Source organism: Artemia franciscana, chromosome 19, assembly GCF_032884065.1.
Source record: "Artemia franciscana chromosome 19, ASM3288406v1, whole genome shotgun sequence".
Taxonomy (NCBI): Eukaryota; Metazoa; Arthropoda; class Branchiopoda; order Anostraca; family Artemiidae; genus Artemia; species Artemia franciscana.
The window spans coordinates 4537882-4558059 of record NC_088881.1 but is presented as its reverse complement, the minus strand read 5'-3'; the positions used below and the strand labels follow the sequence as shown (position 1 = coordinate 4558059).

Below are 20178 nucleotides of genomic sequence, written 5' to 3'. Positions count from 1 at the left end.
AACGTAGCTACATTAAGCAACTTAAAAAAGAAAGGAAAAAAATTCTTTCATTTATATTATGCGCATTCTCATATCTTATGTGGGTCTAGAGTCACAGGTGGTGTTAAAAAAAGAAAAATCAATTTAGGAACGTGTAATCACTTAATTGTACACCCTCATTCAAGCACAGATTTGCTGTTTAGTCAACAGAGAATGGAATTATTAGCGTTTTCGATATTTTTTTTTTTCTATTGATAAAATCATAAGTACCAAGGACAATGAAAATTGAATTTGATGGCTGGGGTTGGTTGGCTGGGGTATGGGGTTGGTTATAACCTCATATATCTTCAAAAATCTACATAATAGATGGGACCTCAATTTTCTAAGGAAAAGACCTCCATATGCAGTTATATAGTTTTTGGTAGTAGCAAGTGGCAAATTAAAAAAAGGATCTAAAAATCAGCAAAAAATAACCAATTCCAGCAAACAAGTGGGACCTCAGTTTTTTATGAAAAAGACCTCCATATGCAACTGTACAATTTTTGGTAGTAGCAAGTGGCAAATTAAAAAAATGATCTAAAAATCAGCAAAAATAACCAATTCCAGCAAAAAATGAAACCTCAATTTTTTATGAAAAAGACCTCCATATGCAATTATGCGGTTTTTGGTAGTAGCAAGCGCCGAATTAAAAAAAAAAACAAGGATCTAAAAATCAGCAAAAATTAACCAATGAAGGTTTTGAGAGTCATTAGCTTGTTAATTTTCGAATTCTTATAGACCACAAGCGATGAGACGTTTTGGCTGATTAGTTCCATTTATTGTTTTTTACGACTTGATGTGGCAACACTGACAAATCTGACAGTGCCCTAATAATTTCAAAGTTTTCAAACAACCAAATGAAAAATCTTAAAAAGCTAGAGTTTCAGGCATGAACAAACCTAAAATGGTGACAGGGAGCAAAAAAAGGTTTATTTTGAGGTTCTTGGTAGTTTAAATTCCTTTGTTCTTAATTATCTACAAGAAGTTTACTGAAAACACAAAATCTATGCGTCATAGAGAAAAAAAGATAAAAAACTCACCTCTTTGACTGCACCTTGTTCTATGTTTCTTTTCATTGAGTATCCAGTTTACAAATGATGGAACATGGAAAAGAGCCTGAAGGGTGGAATTTAAATAGCATGTATTCCCCATATTGATCATTCCTGCTCCAACCGGTATATTTCTTTTCCACCCAAGCTCAATATCAGTCCAGTTATGCAAAGTTACATTTGGAGGGGGCAAACTTCCTTTTGTTACACCTGTATTATAATAACAAATTATAAGGATTGCTGTGTACACTTTTTAGAAGAAATTTAAACCATTCTACTATAACTCTCCTATTCAACAAAGCATAAATTAAAATTTCCCAAAAGAACAAAATTAATGGTGATTTAATCTTTTTTATTTTTAGTTTTTGGCTAATTTTGTTAAACTAGAAGCTTGAAAAGATTATCAACATTCTTTTTAAATATTTTCCTTATTTTCAATAAATAAAATGTTCCTATTCCAGAGACCAATAATTAAAATTTCTAGAACTCATAATATGATTGATGGAACAGCTTTTTTCCTTTTTAATTTAAGGTTCATTTTGTTAAACTTGAAAGTTCAAGTGTTTTAGAAGTTATTATGTTTTTCACTTTTTTTGCAATTCACGTTAATTAAGATCATATAAACATAACATGTCAATAAATGCAAAAAGATAAAGTAAAAAAATCCCCTAAGTCCTAATTAGAAGCAGTATTGGAAAAATCATCATAAATAAATAATATTACCATTTAATTAAGTTACCTCAAAGTAGGTATTATAAGTGAAGCAATGCTAAAAAAGGCTGCTGAAAACCATAATTAAGGTCATTTGATATTTAAAAGAATTACCGTACCTTGTCCATTACAAGCTTTTTTAGTTAGTGTGGCCAAACTATTCAGAATTAATTGGGGGGTTTTGCCATAACCTGCATAGTTTATATGCAGGGGCTATAAGCTTATATGCTAGCTTATAGCCGGGTATCTTAGAAAAAACTATTTAACTTCTCCAGTTATGTGCTAGAGATATAGATAATCGGATTTAATGAGACTTGTCATATATATATTGTATATATGAGACTTCAAGGAGCTCTTATAATCTACGCAATAAAGACCACCTACTATTACCTTAAACTAAGACTGTCAGATCAGATTTTAGTCCCCGAATAGCATGTAGTAAAGTATGGAACGGTCTCCCTGATAATATCCGTAGCATTCATTCGTTTGATACCTTTAAAACCCAACTAAAAATATTTTTGGTTGATAAATATAATGAAGAATAAATTTATTTTTGAATTGGTTTGATTTAATATTGTTATTTGTTTAATAGTATGATGAATAATGAGGGTAGGGCGACATCCCTAGATGCTAGGCTTGAGCACGTTTATTTATTTAATTTTAATTCTTGTGGTTTTGTGTTGGTGGGAGATGGTGTGGACTTGGATTTCGAGGACGAAGTGGTAAGTAAAAATAACACAAAGTTATTTAATTGGATTTCTTGTTTTTTTAAGAAGAGACTCTTTATTTGGTATTTATTTTTGTTTTAACCCCTATGTAACGGGCCATGGAGCCTTGTAGGGGTAGAGAGTTATTGTTGTCCATTTATTTTTGATGTTAATAAACTGAACTGAACTTGTATCCTTAGAGAACGTAAATTTAGTTTATTTTATTGAACGGAAGTGAATTTTGTTTTTTAAACTTCAGGTAAGGGTAGTCCCTAAATTTTCTTGTATACCTGATTAAAAAAACATTAGAAATCAAAACAAAAGAAGCTTTTGATGTTTCCTATTGGGCTGACTGCCTTGATTGATATCTCTGGGGACACACACTATTTATGCTGTACATATATTGATTAGATAGCATTGCGCTTAACAATTAGGAAGAAATTCTCGTTTACTTGGTTTAGAATAGCATTTCAAACTGTTGACACATCTAAAAACCCCTGTCAATTTATATCAAAATTACTTTTAAAAACATTTGCAGCAAATTATTTGACTAGTCCATTTAAAAAAGGTACTTTCAAATGCAAACAAAAAATTAAAAGTAGAAAGCTTCAAAAAAAAACATAATTAGTTCAACAAAATTAAACTGTAAGATAGAAAAAGGAACAGAATCATTTCTTAGGTGAATAATATTAAAAAAAAACATTTTTTCAACTACAACCACAGAACAACATTAAAACATCAAATGAAATAATTTACCCCACATATGAGGAGGGCTGCACCCTACCGCTTCATTGTTCTGTTATAAATCCGTAGAAAATAAAATCAAACTTTAGCATAAGGAGCAAAGGGTAGAAAGGGGGTAACTACCCTCATTTTCCGTTTGTTTTAAGTTTTAATACTACTCCTACTTTCAGTTGTAAAAAACTGGCTTTTCTATTTAATTTTTGATTGTTTTTCAAATCATACAGAAAAATGCCCCTTTCGAAAGTAAAACAGTTCAAAATAGGGATAATACCATTTTATTGACAGTGAATAGATATAAAATTATTTAACTGGATATTTCGAACACATATACAGTGTTCGAAATATGATGAACACCGTATATGTGTTCGAAATATCCAGGTAAATAATTTTATATCTATTCACTGTCAATAAAAAGGTATCATCCCTATTTTGAACTGTTTTACTTTCGTCATGGAAAGGCAGTGTGATCTTCGAAGTTATCAATGCCCCTTTCCACTCTGTTGACCCCCCCCCCAACAAATCCATATATTTCCCAATAGAAAAAAATGCTATATACAAACAATAGTCAAATTGTATAACTTACAGCCCTTTCCACAGGGGCTATGGAGGGTCATGTCATCCCCAGATGCAGTGTTACTGAACCTTTTGCTGTATCAAATGGCAATCAAAGAATTTAGTTGAATGTCTTTGGAGAAAATTCAAAAATCCACATTTTGGTGGCTAGGAACTTGAAACCCCTACAGTAGAGTTTTCTGGTATGCTGAATCTGATGGTGTTTCATTGAGATAGCTTGGCATTTTGGTGTTTTACTACCGTTCTTGAAAATCAGGCAAATTTTTTCAGGCTTATAGCTTTTGATGGGTAATTTTACCTATTCCAAGAAGCGTAGAAAGTAATAAGAAAAGAAACTCAAGAAGCCTCTAAAAAACAACCAAATATTTGACAATAACTGGCAATATCAGGTTATTGTATATTTGTGTTGTTGCTCAATGCCTAAACTGTGTCTTGTCTACCACTCCAAAGAGTATGGAAATGCAAATCTGTCTTTAAAGAATGAAAAATGGAGAATGAAAAGAATTAAAGAAAATTCCAGGGGAGGGGGGCAAAGATTATTCATTGAAAATCTAAGATGGCAATTCCCCCCCTCCCAAAAAAAAAATGGCACATCTGTCTCTAAGAAAAACGACTAGCACCAATTAGCATTACTCACCCCCCCCCCCAAAAAAAAAAAACTTGATCTTCTAAGAAGCATTTATTTTTTGGTAAAAAATACATTATCTATTCCTCCAACATTTTGTTTTGCAGAAAAAATTTCCTAAATATTTTTGTGAGGATTTTCTATTAGCTTTAAGAGATAATATAAGAACATTTTTTGTAAGGGCTGCAGATAACTAAAATAATAAATATACTTACTAGATGATACTCATACAAATAATAAAATGATACAATAAATAATAGTATAATGATCATAATTATTGAAAATAAGATAGCAATAAGCATAATAGGATAAACAATATTAACATGACAATGATATTATTATTACCTTAATTTGCAGTTCAGGGCGAATTAGTTGCAAGAACTGTGATGCTCCATAGTTGAAGATGGCAATAGATCTGGTCACTGTGTTATGGTAAAGTGACAAACCATCAGGACTAGAGAATGCTGGAGAGATGCAATTTAAGCCCACTCGGTAACAGTGATCACATGGTAGGTATGGTTCAAGAACCATTCTCTAGTGATTCAGAGTTGGCACCACCACGCAACAACAGCAACTTTGGATTGAATGCACAAGATGGTTGGGTATGGCAAGTCACATCATCTCAAAGCTGACTCTCTATTGTCTTCCAAGAATGTTATGGTAGTGAGGGCTAGGCGGGGTTTTCCCACTGGAAACTCCATGGTTTGGCCTCCCATCCCTTGTTGTAAGATGGCAATTCCCCCCCCCCCCCAAATTGGCACATCTGTCTCCAAGAAAAGCGACTAGCGCCAATTAGCATTACTTTTAATTTTATTAATTAATAGATTTTATAATTAATTAATTTTTACAAATTTTTTAATTAATAAATGTAATTAATTAATTTAATTAATTTCATAATTATATAATTAATTATAATTAATTTTATAATTAATTTTTTAATTCCTCGGGCAAGGTTGCAGAGACTTTCTCTTGGCTTAGTCAGTTCCAATTGTTCACCACTCATTGACTGAAAAAATCTAGTTGCGCCTTGGTGTTAACAGTGGATTTGAACAGCTTTTTGGAAAGTCCTTGTGTTTGTCTTTGGTGGGAAGAGAATGTGAACAGCTTCTGGTCTACTTGCTGCAGGCACCTGTAGTTGAGCCTCATGTCATTATGCCTATGCTGACGAGTGTTGGGAGGTTATCAGATTGTAATCTACAGCAGTAGGACTAACTCTGTAAACTGTCAATGCATTTAATGGCTCTCCTTTGGACACCATCAACAAGCTGGATGTTGCTCTTGTAGAAAGGACCAGTAAGACATGTTCCAAAATCCAAAATTGGCCTGACCAGACCTTTGTATAGCTTCAGAAAAACTGTGGAGGACCACCTACTCATGGTTCTGTTCAGGAGTCCCAAATTTATGATTCCTTTCATAATATAATATAATATAATATAATATAATATAATATATATATATATATATATATATATATATATATATATATATATATATATATATATATATATATATATATATATATAATTATAATAATAACAATATTGATAATAATCCAAAATAAGAATATATAATAATAATATAAATTGCATAATAATAGTAATAAAAGTAATAACAATAATAAATAATAAAGCTTACTGGAGGATGCTTCATCTTGTGTCATGTTTTTAGACTGTTTGTCAGGAAGATCAGACTTGCCAAGAACAATATATTTTGCTTTTAGCTGCTTTGAAAAAGCTGAATGTTGACTCGACTTAGCTGCAACATATTCAACCTAGAAAGTTGGAAACTTTAATGCATATATCCACTACTATCTATAATAACAAAATTGATATAGAATACCCAAAGACGATAGTGAACCTCAATATTCCCTTGCAGGTCTTAAATGCAGCCAAAAATGCTACCCTTTGTAAAAAGTTTTAGTTAATGTTACCTTCTGTGGCAAAACCCAGTGAAATCCCATATAAACTAGGTTCAAAGTATATTTGTAGGCCTACAATGATTTATTTTCACCCAATTCTTAATTGAATTGCAGTCCTAACAGGGGTATCCATTAATGAAAATGTAGGGAGGGGGTAATTGCACTTTTAAAATCTAGTTTTGCTGTTCTTCAATTATTTCAGCAAAATATTCAAAAATTATATTTTTCAAAATCTGGGTCTGGGAGCATATTTCCCCCTTTCACAAACTATGAGCATATAGATTTCCAAAAAGGCAACAGAGCAATATCTCAAAAATGGCTAAAAATATCATTGAAAATGTTTAAGGAACTAATATGATTAGAAATTCACTGTTCTAGTGCCCTTTTAAGAGTTATAAGAGATTTAAGGGCAAGCAGTCCTCTTCCCAAGCCCATTATTTCCAAACACATCCAGTCAATATTTTGTTTATTTTATTTGGTTCAAAATTAGAATTTGAGTTCCCTTTTTAAGAGTCAAAAGAGATTGGAGGGCAAAAACCCCTCTTCCCAAGCCTATTCATTGTCCAAATGCATCCAGTGAAATTTTTATTCTTTTTTTTACTTGATTTGATTCAAAATTAAAAGTCGAGTGCCCTTTTTAAGAGTCAAAAGATATTTAAAGGCAAGAAGCCCTTTTCCCAAGCCCATTCATTTTCTAAACACATCCAGTCATTTTTCTTTTACTTAATTTGATTCAAAATTAAAATTTGAGTGCCCTTTTTAAGAGTCAAAAGAGATTTGAAGGAAAGAAGCCCTCTTCCAAAGCCCATTCATTTTCCAAACACATCCAGTCATTTTTTAAATTCAATTTGATTCAAAATTAAAATTTGAGTGCCCTTTTTAAGATTCAAAAGAGATTTATGGGCAAGAAGCCCTCTTCCCAAGCCCATTAATTTTCCAAACACATCCAGTCATTTTTTTTTTTATTTAATTTGATTCAAAATTAAAATTTGAGTGTCTTTTTTAAGAGCCAAAATAAAAGGTAAAATTCTAGTTAATTGACTTCTTGCTATCTCAGAAAGAGTTTAGGTTAGGAAAATGAAACTTTCAGGTATGAATCTACAGACTAAAGTATGTCCCGGGAAGGTATTTTGAAGCAACTACCTCCACTCCTTCTCCCTCCAGAGGGCCCTGACCTTTGATGACCTTTAAAAGTATGTGTATTATAAAAGTGAAACCTTGCAAAATAGATCTTTTGCTTAATTGAAGTACAATAAAGTTGTTTTCAACTTCATAACTTTGCTCAGTTCCATTTTATAAGGTTTTAAAGATATGCAAATACATTTCCTAAATTAAAAAAAAACAACATTGATATGGCTCAAAATTCTACTCTAATAACAGGAATTGCATTTTCAGAACTAAAGGCAGAGAAAAAAGCAACTAGTAACTGAAAATTAAGGTAAAATGTTGTTTGTCAAAATTTCAATAGGTATAGATCTGTCATGTAGGCAAATTTCAGGGCCCTCTAGAGGGAGAAGGAGTGGAGGTGGATATTTTAAAATACCTTCCCAGGACATGCTTTAGCCCTTAGGCCCATCCCTGAAAGTTTCATTTTCCTAACCAAAACCCTTTCCAAGATAGCAAGAAGTCAATTAACTAGAATTTTACCAAATAAATTGAAGGGCATGAAGCCCACTTTTGAAGCCCATACATTTTCTAAACACCCCCAGTCAAAATTTTGAGACAGGCATTTTGTTCAACATAGTAGAAAGCTTCAGTAACTATATCTGTAGGGATATTGTGTAATTGAAAATTGGTCTCAAACTAACTGTTTCATTATAAATCAATTTTTTTAATATTATATAATCTTATATAATATATATATATATATATATATATATATGTATATATATATATATATATATATATATATATATATATATATATATATATATATATATATATATATATATATATATATATATATATTTATATATATATTGATATATATAATATATATATATATATATATATATATATATATATATATATATATATATATATATATATATATATATATATATATTGATATATATATATATATATATTTATAATATATATAGTTTTGTAAAAATGACCAAAAACGCATGCTTTAATTGAAATTTTGGTGACAAGGAAGAAGAAAACACCATAACATTGATAAAATTTATTTATCCAATTTAATCATGGAAAATCAGTGCTTGTGGATAATATGACATTAAAAAAAATGGATTTATAATGAAACAGTAAGTTTGAGTCCAATGTTATAAATTTTGAGACCAATATTTTAAGCCTTTTTTATACCCCATATTTAGGTCATTTTTAAGAGGTCAAAGGTGCTTAAATCTGAATTTCTAGTACAAGCAATTATAATAATTGTAAAGAGCATAAAAAAGGCATCAAGTGGTATATTCACTTTATACATAAGCCAGGAATATTGTTTGCTACAGGCCCTAATTTTACCCAGTAAAATTCTAGTTAATTGACTCCTTGCTATCTGGGAAGGGGTTTAGGTTAGGAAAATGAAACTTTCAGGGATGGGTCTACAGGCTGAAGTATGTCCCGGGAAGGTATTTTAAAGTACCCACCTCCACTCCTTGTCCCTCTAGAGGGCCCTGAAATTTGCCTACATGACAGGTCTATTACCTATTGAAATTTTGACAAAACAACATTTTACCTTAATTTTCAGTTACTAGTTGCTTTCTCTCTGCCTTTAGTTCTGAAAATGCAATTCCTGTTATTTGAGTAGAATTTTGAGCCATATCAATGTTTTTTTTTCAAAATTTAGGAAATGTATTTGCATATCTTTAAAACCTTATGAAATGGAATTGAGCTAAGTTATGAAGCTGTCAGGAAGCTAAGTTGCAAGGTTTCACTTTTATAACACACATATTTTTAAAGGTCATCAAAGGTCAGGGCCTTCTAGAGGGAGAAGGAGTGGAGGTAGTTGCTTCAAAATACCTTCCCAGGACATACTTTAGTCTGTAGATTCATCCCTGATAGTTTCATTTTCCTAACCTAAACCCTTTCCAAGATAGCAAGAAGTCAATCAACTAGAATTTTACCCAGTCAGGAAGTTTTTTGATGCCTGTCATTTATGCAATCTAGCATGTACAAGAAATGATAGACATTAACTTTGTAGGCTAAAAGTAACAAATATCACACCTAAGGGGGGTAGATTTTAGGGTATGCTATCCTACCCATATTAGGCCCTGGATTCATTCCTGAAGTTTCATTACAGCTACCTAGCCTGCCTCAACTACTTTAAATAGATAAGAAGAAACCCCTAAACTGAATGTAACCCAGAAAACTTGTTAAAACGGCAATCATTTAAACTACCTTTGTGTTCAGAATTAGCTTGCTAGAAAGGGTAATTTGCTCATCACTGAAGTCCTCTTTTTTATTCTTTCCAAAAGATTTTTTCAAGGCTGAACCAAGAATATCATTATTGCTCATAAGAGCTGGCATTTGATAAATTCTTTCAAGCAATCCTTGGCTACAGTTCAGTTTTAAAATATATCACATGTGAAATATTTTTAAAAAGAGAAAACAAATCACGCCGTGTTTTATGTTCTTTTCATCTGCCGGTTATTCTTACAGCGTTTCTCGCTATTTTCAAGGGGCTAAATTCAATGACCAAAATGAGCCATATTACAAATCATAAATATCCATATGTCACAGTCAAAATGTATGTAATGCAGAAGTCCCACTCAAATAGTTTTTGGCATCAATTCATTTCCTGCTTCTGCTTATCCTCTGTTTCTCGGGATTTGAGTAAAGTCATCATATATTGTCAAAAGGCACGCGGATACCCAATCCTTTTTTTTCATTAAAGATAGGTGATATAGGCATCTGTATTTTATACTTTTGTCTGTGGCTAAATCCATTTCCCGAATCTACTTGAAGTCGGTAGGGATTTCAACTTCGACTGTGATAATTAAAAGTGTGACCTATAACTTTTCAGGAAAGCCAAAAAAAACGGAAAAAAATTGTCGGCTATGATCGCTCCGAAGGATGAGGCTAATGAGGATAAACGGAATATTTTCTAAACCGAAATTTTATGTTCATTTCAGTGTCAAACATTAAATTCAAGTATTCCAAGTGAATTCAAAATTATCCCATTTAATGGCGTATGTCTCCTTTTTTCCTTGAAAAAAGGAGAAAAACGCCATGTCCCCATATTACAGCTTCATAATATAGCCCTCTCTTGTCATTTTGAATTGCAACAAGACCTGATTAAAAAATACTTGCACCGATTGAATGTTTATACCCCTTTTTATCTTCAGAATAATACGAGATAAAGCAAATCTGACTGCACCATTTGACTCCTTGTGCTTAGTTTACACATAACTCATTTTTGACCAAAATGGCATATGTTGTGCTTTTAATTATCACAGCCGCATTTTATTCTTCAAAGCTGACATTACGAAATAACAATTTTAAGTATATTAAGTGTAGTATATGGAGGAAAAAATGGCACTAGCAACGAATAATTAATAGTTATTAATTAAAATTTACTTTTGGAACGCACACTAAGTAAAAACAAAATTTTGGCACCTAAATTTGGTAATTTTCACTTTTCAAAGCTACGTTTGAAAAACTTTGTCAGTTGGATCATTCATGAAACTGTGTGAATTTTGTAACTGAATGATATCTTTTTCTTTAAACTCTGTCAGTACGCAAAAACTTTATTACCGATGAACAATGTAAAAATACAAACCATTGTGGAGACCTAAATTTGGTAATTTTCACTTTTCAAAGCTACGTTTGAAAAACTTTGTCAGTTGGATCATTCATGAAACTGTGTGAATTTTGTAACTGAATGATATCTTTTTCTTTAAACTCTGTCAGTACGCAAAAACTTTATTACCGATGAAAAATGTAAAAATACAAACCTTGTGGAGTAGATAGAAAGAAAAATTGGAAAAAAAAAATCCTGTAGAAAATACAAGCTCAAAATTTTAAGGCGTCATTGTCTGGCCTGAAGTTTTCTTTATCGGAGACTGACAAAGCAGACATAATCCTTTTTGAAATAATTCCAGAAGCGTTTGTTAAGATTTTCTTTAAGGGAGGATCGACAATGCAAATCGAAAGGATTAAAATATCACTGACTATGCATTGCTGCTAATCTTGCCTTTTGTAAATTTGTTAAACGGTTAATTATGATATTGATTATAATATTGTACGATAAGTTGTTTATGATACTATAGTGTTAGTTATTTGTCTTCTCTTGTCTTCTATTTTTGTCTTCTTTGTCTTTTCTTTGTCTTATTCTTTGTCTTCTATTTTTCACTACTCCACAGTGTCGCTGTAAATATATTCATTTGTCGGTTATAAATAAATAAATAAATACTTACATATGTTAATATGTATAAGCATTGTTCCGAATTAGTTCCTAATTTATTTACTTCTGGAAATGAAAATATATAATTATCCTACACGATATGCTAAAAATATGAGGACACCTCAAGTTGTTATAATTAAGTCCTTATTTTCAATATGCCATATTAGGTCAAATGTTTGGAATAAAATTCCTGAATTTTTGAAAAAGTCAGCAAATATGTGTGATTTTCGTAGAAATCTTAAAACAGTTTGTTTCTAGTTTTATGATTTTTGAAGAATAGTTAAACTTAATTTCATTCGCTTTCAAGTTCCCAATAAAAAAAAAAAAATCTAAAAAAGGAAATAGATTGTTCATTTTTTGTTTGATGGAAATAGATGTATAAGTACAGAATTTTTCCTTTTTCTTTCTTTTCTCCTTGTTCAAGTTTTTTTTCTTTTTTTAAAGGTTTACTCTAAGCAAACAAAAACTTAAGGAGGGTTAATTGTTCTAATGTAATGCTTTTCTTAGTGTTTTCTTTGTGAATTTTTGTTGTTGTTTGTTTTTTTGAATAAACCTCGTTATTAAATAAAAATTGCTGAAAGACAGGCAATTATTTTTGGCAATATAATAAAAACTGTGGAAATGTGGCATAGGACCAGATGAAACATACCATGATGAGGTAATATAAGCAAAACAAATATCCGACAGTAAACAGCTTCTAAGGTACTTAGACCAGTAAATTGCTTGAATTGGGACTTAAGTTCTAAGAGGTTAACAGTATCACCATACTTTTAAGTTTTGTCATAAAAATCTAATATTTATTTTATTGTCTCAGAAGACACCATAATCTTTGTTCAAAAGGTTCCCTGTAATTGAACCAGCAAAGAGAGCAGGAGCGTCAATTCACGGAAATGCAGGGAGGGAGGGAAGAGAGGATTTTTTCATAAAAAAACGAAAAATTGCATTTTTCAAGATATCACGGAAGGGACAATTTTGTCCTTTTTCAGATTTATTCTGACAAAAGCACGATAAAATTGAGCTTCAGAATCTGGACGGGGGTTCGCAAAATCTAGGGAAAGGTGGAAAATTGGCTAAAAGTTGTTCCGAGAAAATTAACAAGATGAAAGACTTAAAACTGAGTTATCTGGGTTTTAGACATCCCCCTCCCACATCAATTACTAAAAAAACTTCCGATGTCTCTTTAAAATATCGGATGTTTGTATTTAGTAGCATATGGTTAAAGGCCCAGTAAAGTTTATCAAATACATTCAATTTAAATTTATGGCCGAAATACCAGCCATTTACATGTTCCTTCTCTCTTTTCTTAAAGGACTCCCTGTTCAACAGCAAATTTTCAAATGAACCTTGTCATTTTGAGGCTTGGTTAATTTGTAGAAAACTCGCACAAGAGCTGTATCCACATGTTAAACTGTCTTTGATCATATTAACCAAATCTTTAAAAAAGTTTTAATGCCAAATGCACATGGTTTAACACCAAAAATTTCCTTATAAGAATGATAGATCCTTGGTTGAACCTTCCGTAATGTTGTCCATACGTGGCAGGTTAACCTTGTACCCATGTTAGCGTGGGAAATACATGAAATATCTGTGGATTTCAAAGTTTAAAGCAAACATTATGAACCCGGACATTCTCAGGCAAATCTGACATTTTTCTAGTTTCTTACTTACCTAAGAAGAAACAAGAGGCTGTTCAACCCAACTCGGCATCCAGAAGCTGCCAGATCAAATGTTTCAATTAAGTCTTTTCTTCAATCTGTAGTTAAACAAACTCCAGCCACACCGTTTCCCACTTGTGACCATGCCAAGAAACCTCTTTCAGAAACCCCAAGAGGTTCGACAGGTTGACTTTCTGACGTTATGCCATGATTTCGACTGATCACTCGGGTTTTTCTTCCATGAAGAAGGCTGCTAATAGTACCTGGCATGTCAGTGTCTCTTTGGGGACTCTCATCACGTCGCTTTGCCACTCGAGACGTTTTTTCTTGATCATGGCGGAGATGCCAAGCCTTTATCCATGTGTTTTCATCAGCCGTTGGCTGCTGATTCCTTTTGACCACCTTATAGCGCAAATGACCCATAGAACTTCACTACTCTACCTCGAAGTTTATTTAAGGACAAAAAGCCTGATATTAAAAAACAACCGATTAAGGGAAGCCAGGGGACTAGAGTTTTCGCACTGTCCACACCTTGATTTTCAAAAATACCTCACTTTTGAGATTTCCATCGAATAATATCTTTTTAAACATTTGATTAAAAAAATCGAAAAAAACATCAAGATCACCCCCCCCCACATTTTGTGAGCAGATGTACCTGAACAGATGTACAACAACATATCCATCTTGATCATAAAGCTTCCTTTAAGTTCTACCATTCAAGATATGACGCGACAACGACATCTAAAATTTTGATTATTTTCTGACATACTCTGTGGCATACAGAATACAGGCCATAAAAGAGCTTTTCAAAAATTCTATACCGCCTTTGAAATTTACATTAATCTTTAATTTACGTTCAGCACTGAACGCTGAAACTTGAAAATAATATTGCACTACCGCAATTTTGATTATGCTAAATAATTATAGACCAAACTAAAAATATTTTTGTGTCATAAAATGAACCTAAACCTTCAAAGGAAGAAGATGAAACCTAGTTTTTTTTTTGTCGTGGAACAGATAAATTTAAAAAACGTCTTCTATAAATATGCACGGAGGTATTAACAGTTTGTGAATAGAGTAAGATATAATAATAGTGGATCCCCTGAACTCTGCGTGGCACTCTTGGTGACGACGAAGAACAAAAGCTGAATTTTTTATTATAGCAGTAAGTCGTCCAAACACCTGGTAATTTCTATAAGTGAGAAAACAAGGAGATGACTAAGCGAACGGACCCAAAGAACACATAAATTCATAAATTAAAAAAATCTTATTTTTTAAGACTAAAAGCTTTTAAGTTATTCATTTATTATTACTTATTTTAGTTACTAAATAGGATTTATCAAAATTCAATATTTATCAAAATAAAACTTATCTTGGCTAATTTAACAGGATTTATTTTATTATTGTAATTTTTATTTTTTAGCAAAAACGTCCTTCAAATTAGGGGGAATCATTCACAGTCTAGGCAAAGAGCCGTTTTTGTATCACCACTGAACGATTTTCTTTTTCTAAGAAACAACTTATGAAAAAACATTCAACTTGAAATATGATTTCTTCTTGTTTTTATCTCATGGGCTTTCCATATTCTTCGAAGGACTCCAATTCGTTAAAATGCAAGGGAGGGGAAGGGGGTTAGAAAAAAAAACTTTTTCAGACTGAAAATACCAAAAAAGGATATTTTTCAAAATCAGGCGAGGGAGAAAATAAGGGGACGAGGAAAATTAAGAGGAGCAATTGTACCCCCTCAATTGGCACCTCTGGGTTCATGCACCCAATTTTCGCCTATCTCTTCAGTAAGAGAAATTATCAAATGGTATCGAGATGACTCCTACAACTGTAGAAAAAATACGGAATTCACCTTTACTCAGCAAGGGTACCACGTCAAATTCAGGGGATGCTCTGTCTGCATCTCTTTATCATCCCAATTACAAATTACAAAGATTGCCAATTCCATTTTTTAAAGAAAATTTTTATATTCTCCTATTAATATTTTCCTATCCTACAGTACACAAAATCCCGAACGAAATTTTACGAAAGATTTTTTTTGACAAGCTTATTTATTTGAAATTAACCAGGCAAAAAAAAACAGGACATATAAACACATGACATAGCTTAAAAAGAACAAAAAGATACGTTTAGTTTCCAAAGTTCCTGACCGTAAAATAAACAAAACTTTTTTTATATTACTAAAAATTTTGCGTCAATACTTGGGTTTATTTTGGTTTAATCACCCACCTATTACAAAGAGGTATTATCAAGTATTCAGTGTAACTAATCATTGCTAATATACGTCTATTTCTCAATAATTTAAACGGTTAAACTGTCGAAAAATAACACAAAACAAAACTTTCACTGGAGGAGTAAGAAGAGCCCTTTCCAAGAAGAAAAGTAGACGAATTAGCAAGCTGCTGATCTTAGGGGGAGGGGATTTAGTAAACAATAACACATGACAATTAACAATAATTTTTTCACAAAACATCCTCTAAGAGTGGGACAATTCCCAGAAGGCTGTGTTCCTACCAAGGCCCTATCCAGAAAGCAAGGGGGGGGGACTAACAGGTTTGAAACCTCCGTCCCACCCTGAATTTTTTATCCGGCTCATAGACACGTAAAAAAATGCATGCAAACAAATTTTCCATGCAATTTTTTGTAAAACTCTTCCAAAAAAATACAGCCCTCCCAAATAAAAATCCTGAGTACACTCTTGGTTCTTAAGCCTTCTAATGTTCTTTACAGTAAGAAATTGAAAAAAAGAACCACCCTGCCCACCCTTTCTCCACTGAAACGAATTTTCTGTCTTAATCATACACAAGACTTGCAAATGGCACCCCGAAGCCCTTTGAAATAAATTTAGCCACATTTGTAAAATGTAAGTTTATTATTACCCCCCCCCCCTCTCCAGAGAAAATATTTGTGAGAAAGTAAGGGCTGTGAAACAGCGAACATCCTAGCATGCTTGACAAGCTGAATACATTATGTAATCCATGGATTATGACTTAGAAACTTTTAAAAAGGAAACAGGCTTTATGAACGTTTTCTACTTCGGAAATCATTGAACGATGCATATTTTGTTGGATGGAGAACTTTCGTTTAGATGGAAGGTAAATGTTTTGGAAATAAATCTGAATATAAAAATAAATCCAAAAGACACTGCAGTAGGCAAAATAATTGCATTAACACAAACTTTGTTATTTATTATCAAAGAAAAAAATTACAATATTCGACAAATTTCAAGTATTTCTATTTCAATTTTTCTTGGCTCAGCACAAAGGTTTATGTCTGAGCTTTCAACAAACTTTTGCCTAAAAATTCAAATTTGCCCAAAAAGTTCGAAGAAAACACAAATCTCTCAGCTAAAATTTACCTAAATCATACCATTACATGATTTAATATCGTTGCTTAGAAATATTCAGAGTCTAGTCCAAGGATTCACGGAAGTACTTGACTACCAAGATCTTTGCATCGCCCCTGCAACAACTGGGATCAAACCAAGGGCTCCAAATTCCCAAACTGAGACCAGTCCAATGTCCCAAAACGGGCATAGAAATTTTCTTAGACACATCTTAAATAGAAAAAAGGCAAGGAAATGCAAAAGTGTCCACAGCGTTTGAATTGCAAAAGAGTAAGGCCCCTATATCGCTTACAATTTCTTATGCATGAACAGGAGGAAACTCTTAAAATGACTTATTAGTACACAATTACATTTTATAAAAGTTAATTTATCAAAATGAATTCAGAAACAGTCATGTACACAGGTCCAAACGCCTCACATTGATTTTGCCAAAGAGACTTTGAAAACTTCAAAGTTCTTCACACAGATATTCTATTCTTATTTAGAATTTTTAGATGTTCATTTATTCAAAATATCACGAAAAATGCTGAGAAATAATTTGCATAATTTAAAATGTACTTCTGCTAATGAAATTGAATATGAATTTTTGGTCACTTTATATAGATTACCGTATGATGAAAAATATTATAACTGGCCACATACAAGGAAGCATTAGGGGGGGGGGAGCGGATAGGTCACAATTTATCCAAAGGATTATTCCAAAGAGTAACATACCATTAGAATTAAAGAACTGGGACATAAAAATATTTTTTTTTTACCCTGAATTCTAACCAGGGAGTCTATTGATCCTGCCCCCTAGACATTGGATATGTTTGAATCTAAAATGATGTTGCTTCTTATGATATAAACGCATAACAAAAGGTGAATAAATAATAGAATCAGAAAACTGCTAATAGAAATCAGAAAATCCAATAAAAAGCTGATAGTCATTGTTATTCTTTGGGATATGGGGGCAACTGCAAAGGAGAGATGGTTGAAGGTGACGCAATTTTGGACCACTCTTTAGATATCAACCCCTCCTCTCTTTATTAATATTTCTTTGATAACTTTTCAATTCCCCTCGTTCTTCCTCAATACTTTCAGGCGATTCTCTTCCCCTGCTTTCAAGGAATAATAATAGCATTCAAGAAGAATTAATATACCAATGACAGATTATACTACAGTACATTTCCCCCCTTTTACATTTAGACTCATTACCTTTAGTTTATGTTGTAATATCATTAGGGAGGGGGGGGGGATGCAACAGCCAAGGAGAGATGGCTTAAGGTGACACAATTTAAACCCTTCATAAATACGCTCTTTCCCCGTTATTAGTACATCTTTTGCAATTCTTCGATCCTCCTGGTCCTCCTTCAATATTGTCAGGAGGTTCTCTCACTACTTTCAAGGAATAATAATATCATTCAAGAAGAAATAATATACCAAGGACAGAATATACCACAGCAGATTTTTTCCACTTTCTATTCATATTCTATTTCTTTCCACTTTCCATTTCTTTCTATTCTATTTCTTTCTTTTTCCACTTTCTATTTCTTAGGAAATACCATCGAATAATAAACTAAAAAAAACAACAAAAAACAAAATGAAGGTGAAATACTATCAAATAACAAACTAATAGAGGTTACATACCATCAAATAATAATAATAAAACAAAAAACAAATTGGAGGTAGAATACCATTAAATAATGAACTAAAAAACAAAATGGAAGTGAAATACCATCAAATAATAAACTACTAAAATGTAGAAGTGTCCAATAACTTCAGAATTTGAAAAAAAGAATCTGAATAAGTTTTTTATTTTGATGTCCTTGGTACTCAAGTCATCCTAACCACCTTCCTTGAAGAATTTTTCAACTTTTAATTTGATCATTAGACTTCCCTTTCAAATAATTGAATAGGAAATTAATTTTCAGGCACCTACGTGGCAAAACTGACAGAAGTGCGGTACTGCCCTAAGATTCTCGATTTTGAAACAGCCTAAAGAAAATATTTTTATAACACATGTTCCCGGTATTTTAGTCATTATTGAAAATTATTTAAATTACTGTAATAATTAATTAATGACGACTAATCAAAAATTATTAATCATTAATATACTTGAATACTATTATTAATCAAATTTCGGTATTAATTAAAATGACAAGAAATTTCGTGCCAACAGTTTGTCAACAGTTGCCGTAAAGAAGATAAAACGAATAAATAACCAATGAATGAATAATGAAACAATAAATAAATAAAAAAAAGAAAAACTAAATTAACTAAGAAGCTCAAACATCTATACCGACTAAATATTAAAAAAGACAAAACCTAGCTCTATTTTGACTAAACCCATCAAACTAAACTGAATAAATAGCATAATAACATCATTTTTTTTTATATTAAATCGCTTTATTAATTTCAGAAATATCTAAATCTTTAATCGAATGTACTTGACTCAAAACTCATGTCGACAAGGGTTGCTCACTGGTTTTTCAAGTTATTTTTCTCTTTAACAATTTGTTTTTCTTTATTTTCGCGGAGCCCTTTGGTCTAGGGGGTTTTAAAAAACATTTAGGTTTGACCCTGTGTCATAACGCACCAAGTTTTAGGACGTGGAATTTTTTTTTCTGATTTTACCACATGTGTGAATTTCAAGTCATACGTTAAAGAAAAAAGACGAAGGGAATCGCCTATGAAAATTTAAAATTAGCCTTAACATACGTCTAAATTATAATATTATTACATTACATTAAACAATTCTTATTTATTTAAACATTAGCTGGTCTTAAAGACAAACTAAGGCTGTATGCAATTGCGCATAAAAGATGCTTGGATTCTCAAAAGACGCAGGAGGTTTATTTGATTCTTATTTTCTTTTTTTCTTCTCGAGTTTACGCATAAATCTTATCTTTATGATCATAATGATAAGATTCAGTTAGGTAAAACATTTCCTTCCGTTTAAACAATTGAAAAATAAGACCAAAACTAAAGTATAAGTTCTCAACTTAGAAACAAGTTATTATTCAAAAGAAAAGCTATTTTTAAGCGAGTCATTGACAACTAGCCATATCTTAATGACAGAAAAAACTACTGTCCTGTTATAAGTAGTGACTTCAGTTAGCGAAAATTTAGTGGGGAGGGGGGGACAAAGGTAATTTCTATATCTAGGGGGAGGGGAGTTGTCGCTTTTCAAATCTTTCGATGGAAAAAAAAGTATTTTTCGGTGCAAATACCCTCAGAAAAATATAGTTAGTAAAAATATTTTCTAGTTCTAGTAAAAATCTAGTTAGTAAACCAAATTATCAATAACCACTTATCAGACTGGTCAGTAAAAATCGTGAGTATTAACTGAAAAATAAGACATTTGAAAATCAGCCACGCTTCGGGGATCCTAGTTAAATTACCTCAATAAAGTGGCATGAATAATTTGATCTTATTTATGATTCTGTACAGTTTTCAAAAATACTATTCATTTTATGAAGTTA

At 32.0% G+C, this 20178-nt stretch overlaps 1 protein-coding gene across 1 annotated transcript in view; it reads right to left on the bottom strand.

Annotated features, from left to right (window-relative positions):
- Window positions 1-9955, bottom strand: part of LOC136039182 (ubiquitin carboxyl-terminal hydrolase 36-like) — an 87614-nt gene extending 77659 nt beyond the window's left edge. Inside the window, exons 1-3 of the mRNA XM_065722704.1 lie at window positions 9703-9955; window positions 6063-6198; window positions 1059-1277 (exon numbers count right to left, since the gene is read on the bottom strand). Of these exons, the coding sequence (XP_065578776.1) occupies window positions 1059-1277; window positions 6063-6198; window positions 9703-9831 (484 nt within the window). The 5' untranslated portion in view covers window positions 9832-9955. The remainder of the gene's footprint in view (window positions 1-1058; window positions 1278-6062; window positions 6199-9702) is intronic.
- Between the last annotated feature and the right edge of the window lie 10223 nt (window positions 9956-20178).